We start from the raw sequence: 25,000 nt of genomic DNA on the forward strand, positions 1-25,000 counted from the left end.
TCTCTCTCTCTCTCTCTCTCTCTCTCTCTCTCTCCCCCCCTCCTTTCTTCATATGTCCCTCCTTTTTGCCCCCTTCCCCTGTTCCTTCCCTCCTTCCTTCCTTCCTTCCTTCCTTCCTTCCTTCCTTCCTTCCTTCCTTCCTTCCTTCCTTCCTCTCCTCTTTTATTATATCGTCTATTTTTTTTTTCTTGGTTTTCCTTCTTTTCTTCTTTCGTTGTTTTCTATTGTTTTGTTTTTTTCTTTTTTGTGTTTTGTCGTCTGTGTCTCTTTCCTGCTTATCTCTTTGGCTGCTCTCTCTCTCTCTCTCTCTCTCTCTCTCTCTCTCTCTCTCTCTCTCTCTCTCTCTCTCTCTCTCTCTCTCTCTCTCTGACATGCATCTTCCCCTGAAATTTCCTCTTCTTCCTCTTCTTCCTCCTTCTCCTCTTCCTTCTCTCCTAGCTCTCAGTTTTCCTTTTCCATTCCTCCTCCTCCTCCTCCTCCTCCTCCTCCTCCTCCTCCTCCTCCTCCTCCTCCTCCTCCTCCTGCTCCTCGTCCTCTTCCATTACCTCCTGACGTAACACTCCTCTTAGTTGCTCCTGTTTGGAATTAAAGTTCTTACGAGTTTGAGGTCTGGAGGAGGAGGAGAGGAGGAGGAGTAGGAGGAGGAGGAGGAGGAGGAGCGAGAGTGTCTGGGGAGGAAGGACACAAAAGTTTGGCAATAATCTTCGTACAACCTCCTTTTTTTTTTCTTCTTCTTCTTCTTCTACTTCTTTTTCTTCTTCTTCCTGTAAACCTCGTCATCTTTTCTTCTGGGAGTGTGGTAAGGTGTGGCTTGTGTCTTCGTTTTCTTCGTTTTCTTCGTTTATTTTTGTATGGTACACTATGTTATTTTCGTAATGGGTGCGATTTTCTTTTTTTTTCTGTTTTTCTTTTTTTTTATATTTCCTATTCTTGTGTTTAGCGTCTTTTTTTTTTTTTTTGTCTTTCTTTTTGTCTTTCATATTTTTCTATGTTTTATCTTTTGTTACTTTGTTTTTGTCTGTGTTATTAGTTACGACACACACACACACACACACACACACACACACACACACACACACACACACACACACACACACACACAGAGAGAGAGAGAGAGAGAGAGAGAGAGAGAGAGAGAGAGAGAGAGAGAGAGAGAGCTTACCTGTGTACCTGTCACCCTTGCATTGAGTGATGTTGAGTGGTGTCGCTGAGTGTTGCAAGGGGTGTCCTCTGTGTTAGTGTTGCCTGTGTGTGTTGCGTCAGTCACTTCTCTGATAAACTGACGCAGAGACGACACGTGAAGGTTGAGTTGAAAGGCATGTGTGTGTGTGTGTGTGTGTGTGTGTGTGTGTGTGTGTGTGTGTGTGTGTGTGTGTGTGTGTGTGTGTGTGTGTGTGTGTGTATGTTAGATTTTTCTACTTTTTTTTGTATGGTAAGTTTGTCGTTAGATTTGTAGAAGTAGTAGTAGTAGTAGTAGTAGTAGTAGTAGTAGTTAACATATACTTGGATTTTTTAATAGTAGTAGTAGTGGAAGGAGGAGGAGGAGGAGGAGGAGGAGGATAAGTTAGGTTACGTTAGATTTGTTAGTAGTAGTAGTAGTAGTAGTAGTAGTAGTAGTAGTAGTAGTAATAGTAGTAGTAGCAGCAGCAGCAGTAGTAGTAGTATTAGCAATAGTAAAAGAAAGAGAGAGGGAGAGAGAGAGAGACAGACAAAGAGAGAGAGAAAGTAAAGAAACTCTCAAACAAACAAACAAATAACAAACAATACGTATACCAAGAGAAACAACAAAACAACAAACAAACAAACAAATAACCCTTCAGAGAGAGAGAGAGAGAGAGAGAGAGAGAGAGAGAGAGAGAGAGAGAGAGAGAGAGAGATAATACCCTGGTACCGCCACTCAAAATCAAGGCAGGCAGGGAGGCGCGGGTATCGAGCGAGCGGTAATCAGGCTAGCGATTCATTACAAGCGGGGAGCGATATACAGAATTGACGCGCCGAAACATAACTCCAGCCTGCGCCAATGACCAAGCTTAGAGCGCCGTTCAGTACGCGTTCAATACACGTTCGCCTGTTTACAATCGTGGGCCAGGCTTCATCATTGCTCTCTCTCTCTCTCTCTCTCTCTCTCTCTCTCTCTCTCTCTCCTGGTTTGGTTAGTTGGTGTTTTTGTTTTGTTTATTTGTTTTTTTCGTGTTTTTTTTTACTTTTTTTTATTTTGTTTTGTTTCTACTAGTAGCTACTGTTGTTGTTGTTGTTGTTGTTACTACTACTACTACTACTACTACTACTGCTACTACTTTTAAGAGAGAGAAACACAAGGAAAAGAGGAAATTATAAATGTAAGGAAAAAGATAAATGAGAGAGAGAGAGAGAGAGAGAGAGAGAGAGAGAGAGAGAGAGAGAGAGAGAGAGAGAGAGAGAGAGAGAGAGAGAGAGGCCAAAATTTTAGTTTCCGCTTCAGTTCACACCCTTCAAATCTCTGTCTCCAGCCTTCCTCTTCTCCCTCTTTACTCTCCCTTCCTCTCCTTCCCTCTCCCCCTCTCTCTCACCCTCCGGTATCACTCTCACTCACTTCTCTCCGGGGCGTGAAAATAAGGCAAAAGTAATGAAGGTCGTTTGATTTTTTTGTAAACGACCAGAATTTTTGCAGAGAGAGAGAGAGAGAGAGAGAGAGAGAGAGAGAGAGAGAGAGAGAGAGAGAGAGAGAGAGAGAGAAAGAGAGAGCAATTCAGGCCACAAAGGGAAAACAAACACACTGAGGCGAGGTTTCTGTAGTTACCCATTAATAGTTCTCGTTTTCTTTGATAGTGTCGTTTTTCTTTTGTCTGTAATAACTGTGTGGGTTCATGTGGACAGTTTCGAATTCTCTTAAAAAGGTGTTCGGTTTTCTCTCTCTCTCTCTCTCTCTCTCTCTCTCTCTCTCTCTCTCTCTCTCTCTCTCTCTCTCTCTCTCTCTCTTTCATTTCTTCTTTTTTTGTTTTACTTTCGTTCGATATTTTTTTCTTTTCTTTTTTTATATTTTCCTTCATTTTTTCCATCATTTCTTTATTTTTTTATTTATTTTTCTTATTTTTTCTTTACTTTCTCACTTTCTTTTTATATGTAATTTGACTCTCTCTCTCTCTCTCTCTCTCTCTCTCTCTCTCTCTCTCTCTCTCTCTCTCTCTCTCTTAGCGGCCGGTCGTCTTTTTCTCCCCCACGAAGTAAATACACCCACCTGAGAGAGAGAGAGAGAGAGAGAGAGAGAGAGAGAGAGAGAGAGAGTGTGTGTGTGTGTGTGTGTAATCCTTTCCACAAACTTCTCTCCCAAGCAATTTTCTTCCCCCTCCAGATCCTCTCTCTCTCTCTCTCTCTCTCTCTCTCTCTCTCTCTCTCTCTCTCTCTCTCTCTCTCTCTCTCTCTGAACTATACCCTCACTTAAAATCATGAACAATATCCTTTTACAAATAATAATAGTAATAATAATAATAATAATAATAATAATAATAATAATAATAATAATAATAAGGACAAGGATAAGAATAAGAGATGCTTGCAATTTTATTTTAGCGTTCGTGTGAAAACCTTACATTATTTATACTTAGTTCTCCTTATGTATTTACTTATTTACTCACTGATTTATTGATATTCTACGTTTATTCACTTATTCATTCATTTATAGCAGTAAATTCCTTATAAGCAGGATCCAGTTCAACTAACACCAACAAAATATGGAATCACTGACCGTCCTTTAGTAATCCTTTGCTTATTAAACACGAAATACACAATAGGAAGAGAGAACGATAAATTTAACGTATAATACAATACTAATTCTGCTTCTAGTCACTTATACAACTATAAAAACCAAACTTTTAAGCGCTAAATTTAAAAGTATAGATTCAGGAATACGAAAAGGAGTGAATGAAGGGGTTTCAGATCTTTTGGTGTTTATAGTTACTTTCTTTTTGTTGTTGTTGTTGTTGTTGTTGTTGTTTCTTTGTGTTGTTTATTGTTTTAAGAGACGTAGATGAAGTAGCAAGCGTGTCAGAGTCATTAGTGAGCTTGTTTGGTTGTGAAGTGCCTTGATAGTGTAGTTATGTCGCTTCTTGTAGTTCATTTGTTTTCTTATGTTTGGTGTTGTGTCCTTGTTTACAACTGTTATTTTTGTTATTGTTGTTGTTATTACTATTACTATTGCTATTATTATGTTTATTGAAAAATGGATGCATGAATAGATAGATGGATAGTTGAATAAACAGAATAATTGATTGATAGATAAAGAGATTGATAGATAGATAGATAGGTAGATAAACAAAATGATGAACTGGCTGATAGATCATGAGATGGATAAACAGATAGAGACCAAACAGACAGATAGAAGAAGTACAAAAACAACAAAAAAATATATATGGTGTATTACGATGAAAAGGACTGTATATAAAAAAGAACAAATAATAATAATAGATAGAAAATTATTGTGCATTCGACTTAGTTTCTATTTTCTTAACCCTAACTATTACTATTCTCTAACTTAGCTATTCTCTTACTTAACTCCTATTCCCTTAATTAACCTAACAACCAGGTAGAAATAAACCACAAATTTAGCGGCAACTTAACGTCCTACACTGACTTGAGCTCGAAGGAAACAGATAAAAAGAAAAGAAAAGGAAAGAAAAGTGACGAGAAGATTCAAATTTCCCGCCACTGTCAGACTGTTTCACCGCGCGACTCACAGATGGCGTTGTGTGTACCGCGCCCTCCTCCACTGGCCAGAGTTTCTCAAGGGATGTTGCCTGTATATTTTTACTGAGTTAAAGGTCCATTGATAGTTTTGCCTTGATAGGTTTGCTGAGAGAGATGGTTTAGTTAGAAGATTTGGATTTAAAGTTAGAAATTAAAATAGGAGTTAAGAATTTTGAATAGAGTGAAAGTAATTGAAATAAAAGTTGAAATTTGAAAAGTAGTTAGTTGAAATTAGATAAAGAATTAAAATGAAGAGTTAGAATTAGTTAGGTTTTTAATAAGAATTTAAAATGAAGTCAGAATTAGAACTGAAATAAGTTTGAATTAGATAGACTTGGAATTGCATAGATGAATTTAGAATTACAATCAGAATCAGAATCATATGTACAGTTAGAGTCAAGATTAGAGTCACAGAGGTATAACCAGAATTAAAACTTCAATTAGAATCTGATTTTGAGCTAAGAATTACAATCAAACTTGAAATGAGAGAGTTAGATTTGCAATACTTGTCGGAATTAGAAGAAAACTTACAGTAAAGATCAAAACTTCGAATAGATTTAGAACAAGGACCAAGTTAGCCTGTAAATCAGTGATATACCCGCAATTATCAACAAAATAACCACTACCACCACTAAAACTAACCTAACTGCCTCATTACCCTCACCGCGGTCGTTACAGTCGTTAAATGCCAATAACCACCCAGTCGTCCCCACACGTTCACCCACTTTAGTCGTTCATTAACCACTGGAAGAGCTGGAGGAGGAGGGATCTTCAGTGGTAGTACTGGAAGATGGTTCAGGAGTGGTGGTAGGAGCCTCTGTGGTCGTGGTAGGGGCTGCTGTGGTGGTAGGGGCTGCTGTGGTTGTAGGGGCTGCTGTGGTGGTAGTAGGGGCTGCTGTGGTGGTCGTAGGAGCTGCTGTGGTGGTCGTAGGAGCTGCTGTGGTGGTAGGAGCTGCTGTGGTGGTAGGAGCTGCTGTGGTGGTAGGAGCTGCTGTGGTCGTGGTAGGAGCTGCTGTGGTAGTAGGAGCTGCTGTGGTCGTGGTAGGGGCTGCTGTGGTAGTAGGAGCTGCTGTGGTGGTTGGAGCTGCTGTGGTCGTGGGTTTTCGTGTAGTTGTGGGCTTCGGAGTGGGTTTTTCTGCAATGGAATGAAGGAAGTGGTGAGTGGCGAGTGAGGAGTGAATGCCGCGCACACACCACACACACACACACACCACACACACCACACAGGTAACGCAGGTGATAAGGTGAGGAGTCTGCGGGCCGTCACTCACACACCTGTTGGGGAAATGAAGTGTGGTGTGTTAGTGTGTGTTGGTGATGAGTGAGGGAGAAGCGTGGCGTGGATTGTGTGAAAGGTGAAAGTAATGGTGACATGAACATTTGAAACTAGACGAAGAAAATAATGATAAAGGAAGTAATCAGTTTATATATCAGCAGAATAGCATCAGCACTCGAAACTAGAAAAAAAAGACAAATTAAAAAGAAAAAAAAAATTAAACCAGAGCAAGGAACAGACAGAAAAAAAAAAAAACGCTGTAATTAGTCTTCATATCAATAGTAATATCAACGTGAACATTTTAAAACATAACAAGAAACAGAAAGACAGGGGAAAAAAAACATGATAATTAGTATTTTATATCTATAGCAACAGCAACACCAGCATTCGATAAACTGTAGCAAAAAAATAAATAGATAAATGAATGAAAAAAAAAAACATAGAAAACGAGAATTAAACTTAAACTGAAATAGATAAATATACAGATTAATATATACAGAAAAACGAGAATTGATTACAGAACACAATCATTAGTATACTAAAAAAAAAAAACATTGTATTAGTGATTTTTTTTTTTTTTTTGTATAGAGAATATTTAAATGTTTCGTCAGTGAATGCAAGGATTAACACATGAATACTAGCAAAGACAAATAATTACTCGTAACTACACAAGTATTACAGTGAGAAAATAATGTTTTTGTACGAGTGACAAAGTTTAAAGAATGTTCGTTTACCAGAGGAAACTGAATACAGAGAAAAAACACAAGGAAATTAGGGAAAATCAATATAAAAAAAATTCTAACTACGTAAATAACAGTGAAAAATAATGATTGTGTGAGTGAGAATTGCCACAAAGACGAACACAATTAGGAAACTAGCAAAGACAAATAAAAAAAACTGGAAAAAAAATATATTATTAGTCCGAGTGACGTTATGCACACAGACAAGAAAATCAACAAATAAAAAAAAACAGTAAAGAATAATTTTAGTGCGTATGACGTTATGCACACAGACAGGAAAATCAGCAAATAAAATATAAAAACAAAAAAATATATATGATAGTCCGAGTGACGTTAAGCACACAGACAAGAAAATCAGCAAATAAAATATAAAAGAATTGCAAAAAATAATGATGGTCCGAGTGACGTTATGCACACAGACAAGAAAATCAGCAAATAAAAAAAGTAAAAAATAATGTTAATCCGAGTGACGTTATGCACACAGACAAGAAAATCAACAAATTAAAAAAATAAATAAATAAATAAAATAAAATAGTGCGAGTGACAATTAGCAGAAAGACAAGAAAATTAACAAATAAAATATAAAAAAAAAACAGTAAAAATCCAATGATAGTCCGAATGACGATTAGCACAAAAACAAATACATTTCCAAACACATAAAAAAAAAATAGTGAAAAAAAAATAATAATATTAACACCAGCGACGTGATGCGCAAGGGCGGTTGGGTTAGAAAAGAGAGAAGCTCCAGCGGTGAAAACAAAACACAAACGCGAAAAGAACGAAGACCACACACAAAAAAAAAAAAAAAAGTCGTTGCCAGTGAGTGTGCCGCGCCTCCCTCAGACCTTCGGCGCCACAATGCTGGGGAGTGTTCTTGTGTTTACCTTATATTCCCTCGTGTGTGTGTGTGTGTGTGTGTGTGTGTAGAGGTTACTGAACGAATTGTACCTTAAACACACGTGACACTTGAATAACACCCACCCACCTACATACACACACACACACACACACACACACACACACACACACACACACACACACACACACACACATACATACATACGTACACACGCAAATATGTAGTGTATAAGCACGAATATTGTGTGTGTGTGTGTGTGTGTGTGTGTGTGTGTGTGTGTTAGAGCAGTAGGTACCTTCCCAAAAGTACTGCGTAGTTAAGATCATGATTTTTCGTTCTTCTCGTTTATCGATTTTTTCCTTCTTTATTTATGTGTCTTGTTATTTTGTTTGTTTGTTATTTATTCGCTTGGTTAGTTGGTTTGTTGGTTGGTTGGTTAATTAGTTATTTTGGTAGTTAATTAGTCAGTCAGTCAACTACTAGTTTTTTTTTTTTTTTTTATATAAGTTAAATAGTCAGTCAGTCAGTCACTCAGCCAATCAGCATGTCAGTTAGTTATTTATTGAGTCATTTATTTTATTCATTATTTTCGTGTAGGTGCCTAATTATTCATTCATTTGTCTACTAATTCACTATATTTATCTACAATGATCCTTTACCTACTCATTCACTCATCTGCTTGGCCCTTTATCAAGCTATACAGTCATTTGTTTGTTCGTTTATCTCCGTTTATTAACCAGTTCACTCATTCACTTAGATACATTGTTCATTTATCTGTTTATCCAGTCATTTACTTGGTCATTTATCTAATTATTCAATCATTTAATTGGTCTTTTATCCAGATATTCACTCATCCATTTCCTCATTTATCCTTTCCTCATTTATTCCCTTACCTATTCCCTCCTCTCATCAGTTCACTCACTCGTATCGCTTCGCCTTACCTTTAAAATCAATGAAAAAAATCAATCACTTACTCATAATGCTCGTTTATTTACCTTTATCTGTTCATTCACTCATCTACCTGGCCGTTTCCTTACTCATTCACTAATTATATTCCACCTGCGCGTGTGTACCAGCGGCGGGGAAGGGACACAAGTAGATAACACTCGCAATATTACCACACCTGCGTGGCACGTCTCGTTCCATTAACCTGAACACCTGTGTTGGTAACAAAATCTAACACACACACACACACACACACACACACAGTCTCTCTCTCTCTCTCTCTCTCTCTCTCTCTCTCTCTCTCTCTCTCTCTCTCTCTCTCTCTCTCTCTCTCTCTCTCTCTGTTGTCTTGCCTGATTTCAGTGTTTGTTTTGTTTTGTTTTCTGTGCACAATTGTTTTTCTTAGTATTGTTTGTTTCCAGTTATTTTATTTTTTCTTTCAGTATTTTCAGATTTTTCTTTTTTTTCAATTTCAATGCTACTTTTTTTTATTTCATTGCTGATCTTTTCATTGCGTACGTAGATCAGTATTTCAATTTGCTTATTGTTGTTGCTGTTTTTTTTTTTTCCTTTCAGTATTTTCAGTTTCAGTGTTACTTTGTTTTAGTTCTCTTAATTTTCTCTTAGTTTCATTCTGTACGGGGATTATGATAAAAAAAAAATGCACAAACTATTATTTATCACCTGGAAAATACCTATAATATACTTAAGATTACTTTCACAACACCCAAAACCAATTTCAGAGATACACAAAACCAAAAAAAAAAAAAACAATACATATTCGAGTATACACACAAATTAATTCCACACGGTTAAAAACATTTGTGTGTAAAGATCAAGATGGAGCGAGGAGTGCCCAGCTGATGCTTCTCGGGGCATCACACACTGCCCATCCCCTCCCCTCTCCTGTACCACCCCCCGGTCTATAGCATCTTAACCCTCTGACAGCCACTTGGTACATCTTTCCCTAATTACCAACCACTTTGAGACACCTTTACATGTTCTACAGCCACATTCAATATCAGAACTGAGAAGAAATTGCAAAATGTATTCTTTTCATCGATAACTTTCTTGTAAATTCTTGTCGACTTCACTCATTGCTTCTGCTGCTGCTAATTGTGTCGTGGCGTGTTGATAGGATAACTGGCCTTCCCCATTGTAACTATCTTTGTGTCAAGCTGTCTTTAAGCTGGAAAAAGCGTTACTGTATTATCTATTTCTATGGTCGTGGTGTGTTTGTTTCCTTGTTTTGTGAGTTTTGTTAAGGTAAAGAGTCAGTACAGCGTCTCAACATCATATCTGGTCTCTCCCATTGTAACTGTATCCATGTTAAGCTGTCTTTAAGCTGGAGAAATGTTATTATTTGTATTTCTATGGTCGTGGTGTGTTTGTTTCCTTGTTTTGTGAGTTTTGTTAAGGTAAAGGGTCAATACAGCGTCTCAACATCATAACTGGCGTCTCCCATTGTAACTGTCTCCGTGTTAGGCTGTCTAAGCTGGAAAACTGTTATTTTTATTTCTGTGGTAGTGGTGTGTTTGTTTCCTTGTGTTGTGAGTCAATCGGTCAAAGGTTAGGTTAGGCTAGGTTAGGCTACGATATCTTTTAAGGAAAGGCTGGCATATGGATGAATGTATTGTGTATTAAATTGTTCCTCATGGTTTCATTGTGATCTCTATGGTGCTCTGATATGTATTTTTTTTTTTTTCTATTTATTTAGTTTTTTTTTTTGTGAGGTAAATAAAAAAAATGGAGAAAAAATTATAAGAAAAATGCGATGGTGGTGTGGGTGGAGATAGATAATAATATTTGAAATAAAAAAATTATGGCGATATGAATAATTATTTGTTGAACGCAAGAATAAGAATAAATAAATAAATTGATAAATAAATAAAAAAAATGAGAGAGAGAGAGAGAGAGAGAGAGAGAGAGAGAGAGAGAGAGAGAGAGAGAGAGAGAGCACACATCCCCTCAGCTCAAATATTTATCCCATCAACATCATCTTTTCATTCATTTTTCACTTTCATTCGCCCTCGCTGCTGGGAACATAAAGGGATGAATAGGAAACGTCATTTAACCATACATGCTCTCAGAATGGGTCTTTTCACGCCATATGTAGAAATTCGAATTTAAGATTATGAAAAGGAGGATGAAAGATCTCTCTCTCTCTCTCTCTCTCTCTCTCTCTCTCTCTCTCTCTCTCTCTCTCTCTCTCTCTCTCTCTCTCTCTCTCTCTCTCTCTCTCTCTCAAAAGATCATCATTGTAAATGTTAGTTTGTTTGGATTTTATCTGTTTATATAATGCATTTAATTTTTTCATTGTCATATTTACTTAGGTTAGTTACCCCTACCAAGCCACTGTGTCATTCAACAATTGCCTTGCATATGGATACTTCATATATAAATAAATACATATTACTGATTTATGTAAACACGTGTAGGGTTACGTAAGAAAAATAAATAAAAAAATAAACATTGAGGCTTGTAGTGTCACCAGGGTGGTTTGTTTACAGTGGCGGGGCGAGGCACGTGGCGCGGGTCACGTACACACGCTGCCTGCAAATGTCCCCTTGTAATGTCCATTTATGATGTCCCCTGCGATGTCCCTTGGCCGTGAGTACTGACTGAACACCTGATGGGACGTATGGACAGTTTACTGACTCATTTATGTGGGAATATAGTAAATAAGGTGGGAAAGAGTGATGGAGCGGTGGTGGATGTGTGAATGACAGTGTTTCGATGTGGATGTGGATGTCTGGCGTTCATATGTAATGTGTGGGTGTCTGTCTCCGTGAAGAGTGGATGTGGATGTCGGGCTGTGGAATGTTGCGGTTATGTGGATGTCAGCATAAGGAAAACGGGAATATGAATGTTACTAGTGGATGATGAAGTGGATTGCTGATTATATGTCGTGTATGTGGATATGAATGTTAGTTAAGTGGATGTGGGTGTTAATGTCAGTTTGTAAGTTATAAGTAAATAATGCAGGTGTGGTTAATTCTACTCACATGGTTCGCTCACCTGGGGCTGTACTAAAAAAAGAAAAGATTTTGTCAGAGACGATTACCTGCGCATCCTAAGCTATATAAATGGTGGAAGAGCGTCTTGAATCATCGGGATCACGTCCTAAGGCGTCAGTCAGGCTACAGTCAGGAAATTGACTGTGAAATACCAAGGTAGCTCAGGTCTGCAGGTACACCAGTCCAATGAAGGCAGCGTTTGGCAGAATAAATTGAGTTATGTACATTACCTTACTATTTATTTTGCTGCACAAGACGCTCTGTCCTCTCACCTCTATTCTGTCCACTTCTCTAATACAAGAGTTAACCAGAATTCTCAATCTCTCACCCATATTCTGTCCACCTATCTAATGCAAGAGTTAATCAGTATTCTCAGTCATTCATTCCTTTTTCTGATAAACTCTGGAACTCCCTGCCTGCTTCTGTATTTCCACTTTTCTTGAACTCTTTCGGAGGGAGGTTTCAGGACACTTACCCAATTATGGATGACCCTTTTGACTTTCTTTTGGGACTGGCACTTCACTGGGTCTGTTTTTCACCCATCTTGTTGCCCTAGAAACTGGACAGCCTTATTTACTTACTTCCACAGTCTTGTAGTTAATCACCAATTTAATATGAACAAGGTATAATTATAAAGATTTGCTATTTTGTTTGAAGTTAAGTGCAAGATAAGTTCATGTGGTCAACGCCAACACACTAGGTAGTTTCAAGAGAAGGTTAGATGCTTATATGGACAGGGAAGACAGGTGGTAATAAGAAAGTTGGTAAGTTTGGTAAGTGTCTTGAAACTTCCCTTCCGAAAGAGTTCATGTCATAGAAAGGTGTAAATACAGAAGCAGGCAGGGAGTTGCAGAGTTTATCAGAAAAAGGAATGAATGACTGAGAATACTGATTAACTCTTGCATTACAAGGGGAGGGTATTCATAATCAGTACAGGAGCTGCTCAGTGTAGACCACCTGATGCAGTATTCTTTCTTATGTTTGTAAATTGAAGGAGTAACTGAACATTGAAACTCACAGTGGCTTGATAAAAAAAAATGTGTATTAATGAGTTTATACATACATAACATACATAACAGGTCAAATCTCGATCTGTATACAAAGTGTGAGACTCATTGTGTATTTTCAAAGTGCTTGTGTTGTATGTGTTATTGTGTGACCAAAGTATGACTGTGGGAAGTGTACATTTTTTTTTTTTTTAATATATATTTTTGTGACTGAGTTATACATCATTGAAAAATTGTTGTACTTGGTGAGATATATAAACTGGTGGATTTTTTTTTTTTTAAGTATACAAGGAGTGGAATACATCATTATAGCCTACATATGTATAAATAATGTAAGGTAATGTTAAAATACACACTTCACACACTACTTCACTATACTGTGTGATAGGATAGTGATACTTGTGTTAATAATCAAAAATAATAATAGTAATAATGATAAACTGCTTCTACAAAAATGTATAAACAAGTTCTTGAGAAACATTGATAAAACAAAAATAGTAATAATAACAATAATAATAATAATAATAATAGGAATAACAATTCATTATACATATCATCATAAAAAAAAACAATAAAAAAAACAATATGTACAAAAATGCTCAAAAAGAAAAAAAAACAGACATTTAAACACTGAAATCAACACAAAACACTAATACTTGTGTACTTCTGCATCAAATTTACGGCTACAGTCATCTACTTAGCATTAGGAAGCTAACCTACATACATTCACACAGACATAAAAAATAAAAAAAAGTTATACAAAAAGTTAGCATTGCTCAAAATAAATACCTAATACAAAAGAGAAAAATACAATATGCCAATAGGTAGATCTGAGTCATTTCACAATTTTATTTATTTATTTATTTATTTATTTTTAATTTGCTAAGTCTAGTGAAAATAAAATCTTCACCTAACTAATTATGGATTACTTCTTATGAAATCTAGTTGTACAATTTCAGTTTATTTTTTATTTATTATTATTATTTTGTTTTTCCAGGAGAGGAGAAGGAGAAAGATGATAAAAGAGGCAGGAGAGGAAGATGAACAATGAAGGAAAAAGAGAAGAGGAGGAGGAGAAGGAGAAAGACAACAAGGAAATGAAAAAACAAGAAAAGGAGAATGAAGAAGACAAGAGACAGGACGAAGATGAGGAGATGGAGACAGAATGAAAAGGAGGAGGAAAGCAAACAAGAGGAAGAAGAAGTCCTCTTACTGACACATGGAGAGTCTTCTTGGAGACCGGTGAGACCTCTCTGGCCTCTCTCTTCCTCCTTCTCTTCCTTCCCTTCTTCCTCCCTTTCCTCCTTCCTCGCCATCCTTACTCCTCTTATTCGTACTGCCATCCTCATCCTCTCCTTTCCTCTTCTTGGAGTCAGAGGAAGTGTCATGATGGTGGTGGTGATGGTGATGGTGGTGGTGCTTATCGGAAGAGGAGGAAGACGAAGATGTTGATTTTTCCCTCTCTTCTCTCTGTCTCCTCTCTCCATGTCTGGAATTATCATCGTCTCTTGTTGATCTTCTTCTGGACTTTATCTTCTCCTCTGTTGCACTCTCCTCTTTCTTCTGTGGGTCTGAGGAGGAGGAAGAGGAAGAAGAAGAGGAGGAAGTTGAGTCATTTGCATTATTTCCTCCTGCATTCGTTTCCCCTTCTCCATCATTCGATTTCCTCCTTAATTTTGACATATACTCCTCCGAATCTGTCTTGCTCCTCTTTCCCTTCCCTTCCTCTTCCTTCTTGTCCTTCTCCTTCTCCTTTTTCACCTTCGTCTTCCCTCCTCCTCCTCCTGCTGGCTCTCTCTTTGGTGATGATCCTTCTGTCTGTTTACCATCATCTGTTTGTTTGTCATCTGCTTTGAGTCTCTTTGTTGATCTGGTAACAATGTCCTTTTCTTGCTTGAAACGTGGTGAGGTCTCCTTTTGTTGTTGCTGTTGTTGTTGTTGTTGATTTTTTTGTTTGTCACCTGAATTTCGCTTGTGTCCACTGCTTGGTTGCTTCTTGCTGTGTTCCTCTGAGTTTCTTCTTGCTCCTGTTCCTCCTCCTCCTCCTCCTCCTGGTCCTGGTCCTGGTCCTCCTCCTCCTGGTCCTGTTCCTCCTCCTCCTCCTCCTCCTCCCTGTTGCTGCTGCTGTTGTTGTTGTTGTTGTTGTTGTTGTTGTTGTTGCTGTTGCTGTTGTTTGTTGCCAGAATCCTCAATGGTGATTTTGTTCATCTCGTCAACTCGCGATTTCGATTCTTTCCGTTTCTCCTTCTCTTTTTCCTTATCATCTTTGTCTCTGCTCTCACTCCTCTCTCTTTCCTTCTCCTTCTTCTCCTCTGCCTTGGCCTCCTCCTCCCTCGCCTTCCGTACACTCTGCCTCCTCTCTGGTCGCTTGCTTGTGGTGGAGGATGGGGAGGAAGAGGAGGAGGAGGAGGAGGAAGAGGAAGAAGAGGAGGATGGTGATGCACTGGGGTTGTCTTCCATCTTACGTTCATCATTGTGAGCACGGTGAACCTCAACTGATGTCACAAACACATTCCTCTGACTCACACTCTGGGATTCACCTTTCGACTCATCACCCTCATCGTCATTCTCCTCTGTCACCTTCTTCCTCCCTTCCACATCTTTCGCAGGGACAGAAGCAGTTTCTTTATCCTTTGCATCCTTCGTGTCTGCAGGTTTGGCGTTATCATCCTTTATCTCCGTTGTCACCTTTGGGATTTCAGGCGATGGGGCGTACTTCCTTATCTGACTGACCTGAAGTGCCTTGGCATCTTTCTGATGTGACGAGGTCCTTCCCTGGGTGCCCTGCTGCTGCGGCGTCCTCCCAGATTCTGTAGAGGCCTGGACACTGCTTTCTTTCCCACTTGTGCTGCTCTTTGCACTGTTCTGGGAGTGTGAGGTGGTTTTGGTACCCTGCGATGTGTTCTTGCTGCTGTGTGATGCCTGTGCCTTGCTGTGGGAGTCTGTGGTTGTTTTTGTCACAGAGGTGCTGCTGTCACTGATATTTGGAGGGTGCATGCTAGTCTTGTCCCCCTGCCCAGTTTTTGAGGGTTGTGCTGTTCTGGTGCGCTGTGGGGATGAACTGGTGCCTTTTGATTGCTGTGATGTACTTTTGCTCTGTGAGGACTGTGGGGTCTTACTGGTGGTGGTGGTAGTGGTGGTGGTGTTGGTGGACGCCCCTGAAATGCTGTTGGATGCCCCTTCATTAGTCTTATTTTGTTCGCATCCAGACACCTGCTTTGAGTTCGTGCCTGCTGGGGTTTTAGAAGAGGCTGGTTCACTTGGTGTCGAACTAGCAGCAGCAGAGGTAGTAGTAGTAGTAGTTGTAGTTGTGGTAGCAGCTGCAGGTAACGATTCAGTCTTCTCCTTCTGGTTTGTTTTGTGTGAGTCACTTTGAGATTTGGAGGCTGAGAGTGTGTCAAGAGGTTCCTGATTCTTGGGTGTTTGTTCTGATGGTTTTGTGGCTTTTGAGGGAGTAGAGGTAGATTTCTTGTCCTGTGTGGGTGTGCTGGGTTTCTTGAGATCATGTGAAGAGGAAGAGGAGGAGGAGGAGGTAGATGTCATAGTCTTTTTAGTATCCTGAGATGAAGGAGATGATGGCTTCTTTGTGTCTTGAGATGAAGAAGAGGAGTGAGATGTCTTTGAATCCGGTGAAGAGGAGGAGGAAGAAGAGGAAGGTGATGTTGAAGAGGTTTTCTTGGCATCTGTGGAGGAGAGAGAGGAAGTGGAAATAGAAGAGGAGGAGGAGGAGCATGGTGAGGAAACTTTTTTGCTATCTGAGGTGGAAGAAGAGGAAGGAGAGGAAAGAGGTGTAGCAGGACTCTTCTTTAGGTCCTGAGAGGAAGAGGAGGAGGATGAAGAGGAAGGGGATGCATCTTTACTCTCATTCCTTCCATTTTTACTTTCCACATCACTTTCTGACTTGCTACCGGAGTCTTTAGAGGAAGAAGAGGAGGATGAAGAAGGCATAGACTCCTCATTACATCCTGCAGGCTTCATTGGGGTCTTCCTATCACCATCCTTCTGTACCTTAGCCTTCTTTCCTACCTTCTTCTCCCCTGCCTTCTTCCCAGCCTGCTTGTCACCTTTCTTCACCTGCTTCTCCCCCTTCTCTGCTTTCTTGCTTGGGGATGTCTGAGTGTTCTTCCTTTTGGCCTGGTGCTCCTGGGGTGACAAGGTTCTCTTCACCCCCTGCCCTTGCTCCTTCACCTTGGGCGTCTGTGTGAGGGAGGAGGAAGAGGAGGTGGAACTCGGAGTTGAGGTAGTAGTGGTGGTGGTGGTGGTAGAGGTTGTCGTGGAGGGAAGGGTTTTGGTAACAGTTGTCTCGCCGTTTTCTTTTGTGTCTTTCTGGTTTTTCTCTTCTCTCTTTGGTGTTGGTTCATGGTGCTTCTGTTCCTGGTCCTGCTGCTTCTGTGGGGCTGGTTTGGTGTCGCCGGCAGGGGAGGTGCTGTCCTTGGGTGAGGGTGTGGCAGGAGTGGTCCCATTGACTTCACTGGCACCGTTTTCCTTCTCCTTATTCCTGCTCTCCTTCAGTTCTATGTTCTCGTCTTCCTTCTTTTCTTTATCGTCTTCTTTCTTGTGTTCTTTAGCCTCTTTAGTGTTTTCTGTAGCCTCTTCTCTCTTGTGTTCTTTAGCCTCTTTCTGTTCTGCAGGGCAGTGGGTGGCCTCCTTAGGGGGTTGACTGGGGCTGGGGGGGCCGGAGTCCTCGGAGTCTGTAGTGGGGTCCTGGGTGGGGGGTGGGGGACGCACCAGAATGTTGTCCTGGTCCAGGGTGTAGCCATGCGAGGCGCCCCACACCCTGACGGCCGGCAGGGGCACGTTGTTGCAGGGGTGCAGGGCCAGGCGGGTGAGGCGCGGCAGGCGGGCCAGGGCGGGCAGGCAGGTGGGGCCCACGCCGTGGCAGCCCCGCAGGTCCAGGCTGACCAGCGACTCCCGCACCACGCTGGCGGGATGGGCCATCAGCGCAGCGCTCACCTCCGTCACCCGCTGGCACTCGCTCAGGTCCAGCTCCGCCAGGTGCGGCAGTGCCCGCACCACCGTGCGCACCCCCTCGTCTCCAACCTGCGTGCCCGCCACCGCCAGGAACGTCAGCTGGCGCAGGCGCGAGGTAGCGTGGCGGTGGCCGGGGCGGTGCGTGCGGGGCGGTGCCAGCAGGCCAGCCAGGGCGGAGTCCGTCAGGCTGCCGCAGAAGGACAGGTCCAGCGCCGTGAGGGCGGGGCAGTAGGGCGAGGAGAGGCACGCCACCAGGGGCCACTCCAGCCCCGCCACCTCCAGGCGCCGCAGCTGTGGCAGCCTGGCCAGCAGCCACGACAGCTGCTCTGTGTCCAGACGCGCCCAGCTGAGGCACAGGTGGGCGGGCTGGCGGCGCACCACGCCCGCCAGATGGGTGCGGGTGAGCCTAGTGCTGGCCAGCGATATAGACGCCCACAAGCTGGGGGTGAGTGCCCACAGCGCCCAGGCGCGACACACCTGCATGGCCATGCACAGGTCGCGGCGGCTGAGGTGGTGGAACACGGGCACCATCACGGCGCGGCGCAGGGCGGGCGGCGGCGGCTCCCGGGCCGCCGTGCGACTCTCGCCATCACTGCCGCTCTCCTCGTCCTCGTCCTCTTCGTCCTCCTCGTCCTCAGGCGGCGGGGGCACGGGTCGCACCACCCACGTGGGGCGTACCAGGGGGCGGGACACCCGCGCCTGCAGCTGCTCCCACGACGGCATGTGTGGCGAAGCGGCATCCTGCCCCGTGCCCTGCAACACACAGGCTCCGTCAGGCACACCAATGGCGTGGTGACGCCCCTGAGTCATGTGACCCTCTCCCCTACATGTACTGCTGCGTGTCTCTGTGGCGTCACAACATCCTTTACCTGTATCCCCCTCTCCCACCCAAAATTAGCTGTGACTCCCCAGCTGGCCCCTATTGATACGCCGTGGACATACACACACACACACACACACCTGCCTACGTCGCCGAGGTCTTGGTTTTCTCTTCATGTCTGCGTGGTACACAAACACTCACACACGCCCTGTCCAGCACTGAGGCTTCCCCACGCTCGCCCTTCACACTGAACCACTACACTGAAACACTCCAGCGCCTCACTACTACAGTTTGAACTCTCTTGCAGTAACCATCACGTAGTTAGAGTCAGAGTTTGCCTCTTCGCGCTAAGTTATTCACTGGCGGCCCTTTAGATTACACAGTTTCTTATCAGCTATGATGCTTTCATGAAATTCTGTATATTATAAATCCTTAGGTAATCTTATTTCCTTAAAGTATCGAATCATAAGTCATGAGGCGTATAAATCAGTACTACGCGGTATAGATTATAATCATTTTGTACTGTTCTCATCATTATTACCAGATTATAAAACAAACAAAACAAAAAAATAATACAAAATAATCAGCTTTTACGTATCAGTTTCACAAGTTTAACCCTTAACTACATAACAGGGCAATCTGAGCAGCCAGCGGTGATGAGCCACGTGTACTGCTTACAGGGGGCTGACGTGGCAGCAGTGGCGTCAACAGGGCAGTGTGTGTCGGCAGGGAGGAGAGGGAAGAGGCGGAATGGCATGGAAGAGGAAGATTATCAAGGTGGATAAAAAAGTAAGAAAGGAGGAGGCAGAAGAAAATGCTGAAAGAAGACAAGAAGAAAATGTTACTAGGGAAAACAGCTTGAAAGATCAACACCAAGGAGAAGAGGAGCCTTGAGAAAGAGGAAAACAAAAGAAACAGCATTAGCCCAGCAGAAGAGGAGGAGGAACAAGCAGGTGTTAAGGGGTAAGGTAAGGGAGTTCAACCAATAAAAGAGGCGATAAGTAGAAATTTAGCTGGTGTTAGCGGTAAAGGACAGGAGGGAACGTAGCAGTACCAGAGAGAGCAGCGGTGGGGGGGGGGGGGGGCGTTAGAGGTAGACAAACGTACTAGTGATGTAACGGATATCCGCCCCGCATCAATAGTGAAAATCTACAGCAATATCCGCAACTATTTGTCAGATAATAAGTTTCGCATCCTTGTCGGAGAAATACGCAGGTTACGGAAGTGTGTGTGAGGGCGAGTGAGGGAGATTGAAAGCGTGAGTGAGTGAGTTTGCAGTTGTTGTTCGAGTTTTAAGCTAAGTTTGAGTGAGGGTAAGCGTGAATGCGTTGAATGGAAAGCAAGCGTGAGTTGAGATTAATAGAGTGAAAGTGATCGTGGATAGGAAGAAATAAGTGAAAGTAAGCGCGAGTTGGATTATGAAAATGAGTGAAAGAACAAGTGTGAATGTGTGAGGATGGGAGCGAGTGTTGATTGTAAAAGGTCAGCGTGAGTGAGGGAACGCGGGGATGAGTGAGTGTGACAGCGAAAGATGAAGTGTGAGAGGGAGTGAGGATGAAAATGTTACTTTATAGAGAGTAATGAAAGTGTAAAGATTTGTCAAGTGCAGGTGAATTAATGAAACTAGGAATACTTAAGAGGCTCATTTGCAACACCTGAACAGTTTAGCATTGTAGAAAGGCAGAGAGATAAAAAAAAGATGCGAGTTTGTATGAAATGAAAGTGTAGGGATTGATATCAAGTACAGATGAATGAATAAGACAAGAAGTATCTGTAAGAGTTAAATGCAACACCTGAAGTGGCTTGCTTGGATGTGCAGAAATAGTGACAATGATAGAAAAACTGTGCATATATATGTAATAAGTTTTAGTGCAGGCGAGGGAATGAAATGTGGAGAAATTGTGAGGGTCAAATGCAACACCTGAAGCGGTTTGGCTGTAGAGAGAGAGAGAGAGAGAGAGAGAGAGAATTACTTGTTTGGAGTGTGTTAAAGGAGAGAGATAAGAGAATGAAAGGAGAATATGGAAGGAATGGAATGTATGGGGGTTCCTCTATCACTACCTATCCTTGTGGTCAGTTTTAGGAGCAAGCTAATAGGTAAATAATATAGATAGGTAGTAGTAATAGTAGTAGTGGTGGTGGTAGTCAATAAGCTGACATTAATAGTTCTATGTTAGTGTGATGTAGTAGTAGTAGTAGTAGTAGTTCAAATAGTTGTCAGTAATAAGGAAACAGTAATAGCCTAAGTTTATAGTGATAGTTAAATAGTAAACAGGTATTGGTGCTGACTGTTTTAGGGGAGTGTGTCAGAAGATTGGTCAAACATGATAGCAGAGGATTGTATTGTGGTGGCAGTGAGGTAGTAAGGCAAGGATAGTCATAGTAGTAAGAGGTTGGCTCAGATAGGGACAGCAACAATATCAACAAGCACAGCACTACTATTAACAACTACTACTACTACTAATACTGCTTTGCAACTCAAAACAAAACATGTCAAAAAAAAAAAAATTTTAAATCATCAAAACTTAAAATTCAGAAGGTCAATCAAACACTTTTCTTAGTTTTTTTTTACATTTACTTAATTTTTTCTCTCTTTCTTGAGGATCCTTTTTATTTGCTTACAAAAAAAGAAACTGATGGGAGCCAACCTATTATTACAGAGTGACTAAGTTGGTGTTGTCATAAGAGGTAATAGTAATAACACAGTGTTGTAGTTGCTTAGTACAGACAGGTGTTGCTCTTGGGGACACAAACTTAGTGATAACACAACAAACAGGGAAGTGATTAACTGAAGAGAAAGTGGAGGAAGATAGGAGGAGGTAGAGAAGAGTACAGTAAGAGGTGGAGGACAGGAGATAAGAGGAAGATAGGAGAGTGGAAGAGGAGGTGGAGGAGATAAGGAGTAGAAGAGAAGTGGAGGACAACAGAGGATAAGAGAATGATAGGAGAGACAGGAGACAGGAGAAAATGGAGAACAGAAAATAAGAGAATGACAGGAGGAGATACAGAAGAGTAAAAGAAGTGGTGGAGGAGAATAGGAGATGGAGTGATAGGAGGAGAGTAAAGGAGGAAGTGGAAAGGAATAGGAGATAATGATAGAAGGAGAACAGGAAATAGAGAATGATAGGAAGTACAGGAGAGTAAAAGAGGAAGTGATGGATGAGAAATAAAGATAAGAGATGAAGTAGAAGAGGAGAGTTGGAAGATAAATAGATAGATAGGATAGAGGACACAGGAAAATAGAAGAGGTGGTGGATGAAGAATAGGATAAAGAAGAGAAGATATAGGAAAGTAGAATAGTTATGATAATGTGTAGTGTATTTCCAGATATCGCATACAAACTTATTAATGAAGATAAATGAAAAAGAGGAGGAGGAGGAGAATGGGAGGATGACGGGAGGAGGTGGAGAATGGCTGTGGATGTGTGTCTGCCACCACCACCACCACTGACAAAAATTTAGTCATGGGTATGCAAATTTGGTACAACAAAAATTCTGGTTCTGTTTTGCATAGTTTCTTGAGACCAACTAAGATTATTAAGGGAACGTTGAGATGAGTCCCCCTCCCCCCCTTGTGTGACTTTCGAAGCTGTGTTATCTTGTTATCTTGTGACTCGGAAATTTTATTCAGCTTTGTGTCACGTTTTTTTGGGGACGGATGTTATTAAGAGAACGGCAAGGTTTTATTTCTTGCTTTGTTTTGTTTTCATGTTATCTTGTCCTCTTGAAACAGCAATAACTCAAAAATCTGGTCCAGTTTTGCATTGTTCCTCAAGAGACGTTATGAAGAGAAATGAGGTTATACATTTTTTGTTAATTTCTAAGCTGTTATCTCACTGTGACATCTCGGAGATCTGGTTTGGATTTGCATCGTGTTTCTCAAGATTGGTGTTTAAAGGGCGGCGAGGTTATGTGTATTTTTGTTACTTTCGAAGCCGTTTCCTCTTGCCCTCGCAAAACAACAATAATGAAGCAACACAAATAGGAACTTATGTTAAATTTCTTGTAATTATTTGTACATTCAGATCAGATTTCTTGCTCTTTAAGTTATAAAGTTAGTTTTTTCTTATCATTTGTTTCATTTATCAGGATTGTTACATTTAATTTATCAAGTCACTGTCTCCTCTCTTGTTACATTTAATTTATCAACTTTGTTTTTTCCTTCGTTGCATTTCATTTATCAAGTCGGTTTTTATTTCCTTTTGTCTCATTTAATTTATCAAGACAGTTTCTCTTCTCTGTTTTATTACATTTAATTTATCAAGTCATTTCTTATCTCAAAGGTCTCTAATGCTTGATTTCTCCATTCAGTTTCTTTTTTCTTTGTTCTTCACTTGTGCATAATTTAGTCAGTCACATTCTCATCTCTTTTTCTGTTCCCCTCTTACACTCCTTTACTTTCTCATCACAAAGTAGAGTAAAACAAAACAAACCATTCATCAAAATTAAGAAGAAACTTAAATTGATATCTTCGTCACCACGTGTTAATAACTTATTTCTATTCTTCCATAAAGAAAATACACGTAACTTTACTGTGATGTGTTCTCGCACCAGTACCAACTACAATAAATTCTTCCAAAAGCAAGTGGTGGTGGTGTTTTGGGGGAAAATGTTGACTCCAGTCACAAGAGAACTTGTTATTATACAGACGGTGCAACAGTTTAAACACAAATATGATGAACAAGCATTTTTTAGCTTTTTTTTTTTTAATCTTTATTTTCATTGGCTGCACTTTTCATTATTCTTATAGTTGTGGTTTTATAATTACATGCATTCATCACTAAGACTAAGAAACTGAAAGGTAAATAAATAACGTTTGTGGAGGAATAAATTAATAAATGTAATGTTTTAAACTTTTTTTTTTTTTTTTTTTTTCTTTTTTTAGAAATGAAAAGATGCAAATTGACCACAACCAAAAATACCAGGAAAGGTAAAATTTCTGCCTCGATTCCATTGACTTCACGAACTTTTATCATTAATGTGCGCGAATGTATGAACGCCCACACAGGAATACGCACAGGGGTGGGTTTGACGCACATAATAGGCAGCAAATAGACTAAAAGCATAAAGAAAAAGTAAAGAAAGAGCAATGCAAAAAAAACTGCTACCCTACACTGTAAAACTGAAGACAAATCAAATGTGCTTTTCTTCATAAGCAAAAAATTAATTCTTGCCTCTTTCATGTACAAAAAAGTTAACTAATACAAAATATTGTAATGCCTCTTGCATTGAGCTACAAAAATGTGTAATATACAATGAGAGAGAGAGAGAGAGAGAGAGAGAGAGAGAGAGAGAGAGAGAGAGAGAGAGAGAGAGAGAGAGAGAGAGAGAGAGAGAGAGAGAGAGAGAGAGAGAGAGAGAGAGAGAGATCCAATAAAGAAACGAGATGAAAATTAATAAACTTAAAAAAAAAGAAAACAGTAAATTAGCTGATAAAAAATGATAAACAGATAGAGACCAGGAAATATGTGGAACGAAAAAGAGAAAATGACGGAAAATTTGAGAGAAAAGAAAACATAACAAAGCCAGGATAAAAATGGAAAAATAAACCAAAAAGCACGAACTCAAAAAAAAATTAAATAACATTACAAACTAATATGAAAGACTTAATATAACAAGATTAGCCATTGTAGCAGTGGTGGTGGTGGTGATGGTGCTGGTGGTGGTGGCAATAGTAGTATTAAGTAACGGGTAGGAATTAATTAGGTAAAGTGCAAACAGGTATACAGGATCAGGTGTGTGACAGGTTTGTTGGTGGCTAGTCAGGTGTGTAGGGTTGGGTTGGTTGCAGGTATAATTATAACTTACAAGTACTGACTATAACTGAGATCACAGTATCTTTGAATTGTGGCAGTTAGGAAGATTGACCAAGAAGTGCTTAGGTTTGGTGGCCCAGTGATGGTGGTGGTAGTGGTGGTGGTGGTGAGGGTTGTAGAGGTAGTGGTGGTGGTGGTGGTGGTAATAGTAGTTGCTGTTCTTGTAATGGTGGTGGTATGAGTTCAGATAAATAGTAGTAGTAATAGTAACAAAATTATAGAACTGATGGTTATAGTAGTACAAAGGAAATAGAAAATAGATAGTGTTAGTGGTAAAGTTAATGCAAGAGTAGTAGTAGTAGTAGTAGTAGTAGTAGTAGTAATAGAAAGCTAGAAAGAAAGATATGACAGTTTGTGACAAGAAATTAAACGAGTAAAGAATTAAAAACACTGACAAACAGAAATAAGTGATGATTTAAGCAGCACAAGAAGTAGCAGCAGTATCAGTAGTAGTGGAAAAAAACACAAATAAAAGAAGTAACCAGAAAACTGTAATGGCAGAAGATATAGTGGTAGTAGTTGAAAAAATATAAACAGGAAAGGTAATTTGAAAACTGTAATGCCGAAAGGAATGAAAGTTGTAGTAATAGTAGTAGAAAGAATAAACAGAAGAGGTAATCAAAAATGTAATGGCAGAGATGATAGTTGTAATAGTAGTAGTAGTAGTAATAGTAGTAGTAGTAGTGTATGGCATGACTGTTGTGGCATGGTGGTAATGGTGGTACAAACAATTCATGATGGGTTCATGGTTCAGCTATACAGAGCTTTATGTATGAATGCATGTATGTACGTATGTATTGTTACAAATGTATGACAGATATAATAATT

At 40.5% G+C, this 25,000-nt stretch overlaps 1 protein-coding gene and 1 long non-coding RNA gene across 12 annotated transcripts in view; one reads left to right on the forward strand and one right to left on the reverse strand.

Annotated features, from left to right (window-relative positions):
* Nucleotides 1–25,000, forward strand: part of LOC135092698 (uncharacterized) — an 80,947-nt gene that overhangs the window by 50,210 nt on the left and 5,737 nt on the right. For 4 of the 10 annotated variants that reach the window (XR_010263012.1, XR_010263011.1, XR_010263014.1 and 1 more), the window contains 2 exons: nucleotides 13,564–13,808; nucleotides 19,038–19,325. This is a non-coding gene — a long non-coding RNA (uncharacterized LOC135092698). Of the gene's footprint in view, nucleotides 1–11,052; nucleotides 11,229–13,563; nucleotides 13,809–18,990; nucleotides 19,326–25,000 lie in introns of all 10 variants that reach the window. The other 6 variants (XR_010263007.1, XR_010263008.1, XR_010263010.1 and 3 more) reach the window with 4 other exon arrangements.
* The window catches only part of LOC135092697 (uncharacterized), a 31,766-nt gene continuing 19,345 nt past the window's right edge, over nucleotides 12,580–25,000 (reverse strand). For both annotated transcript variants that reach the window (XM_063991328.1, XM_063991329.1), the window contains exon 16: nucleotides 12,580–18,290. In XM_063991328.1, the coding sequence (XP_063847398.1) occupies nucleotides 13,776–18,290 (4,515 nt within the window). In that variant the 3' untranslated portion in view covers nucleotides 12,580–13,775. The remainder of the gene's footprint in view (nucleotides 18,291–25,000) is intronic.

This window comes from Scylla paramamosain, chromosome 40 (genome assembly GCF_035594125.1).
Source record: "Scylla paramamosain isolate STU-SP2022 chromosome 40, ASM3559412v1, whole genome shotgun sequence".
Taxonomy (NCBI): Eukaryota; Metazoa; Arthropoda; class Malacostraca; order Decapoda; family Portunidae; genus Scylla; species Scylla paramamosain.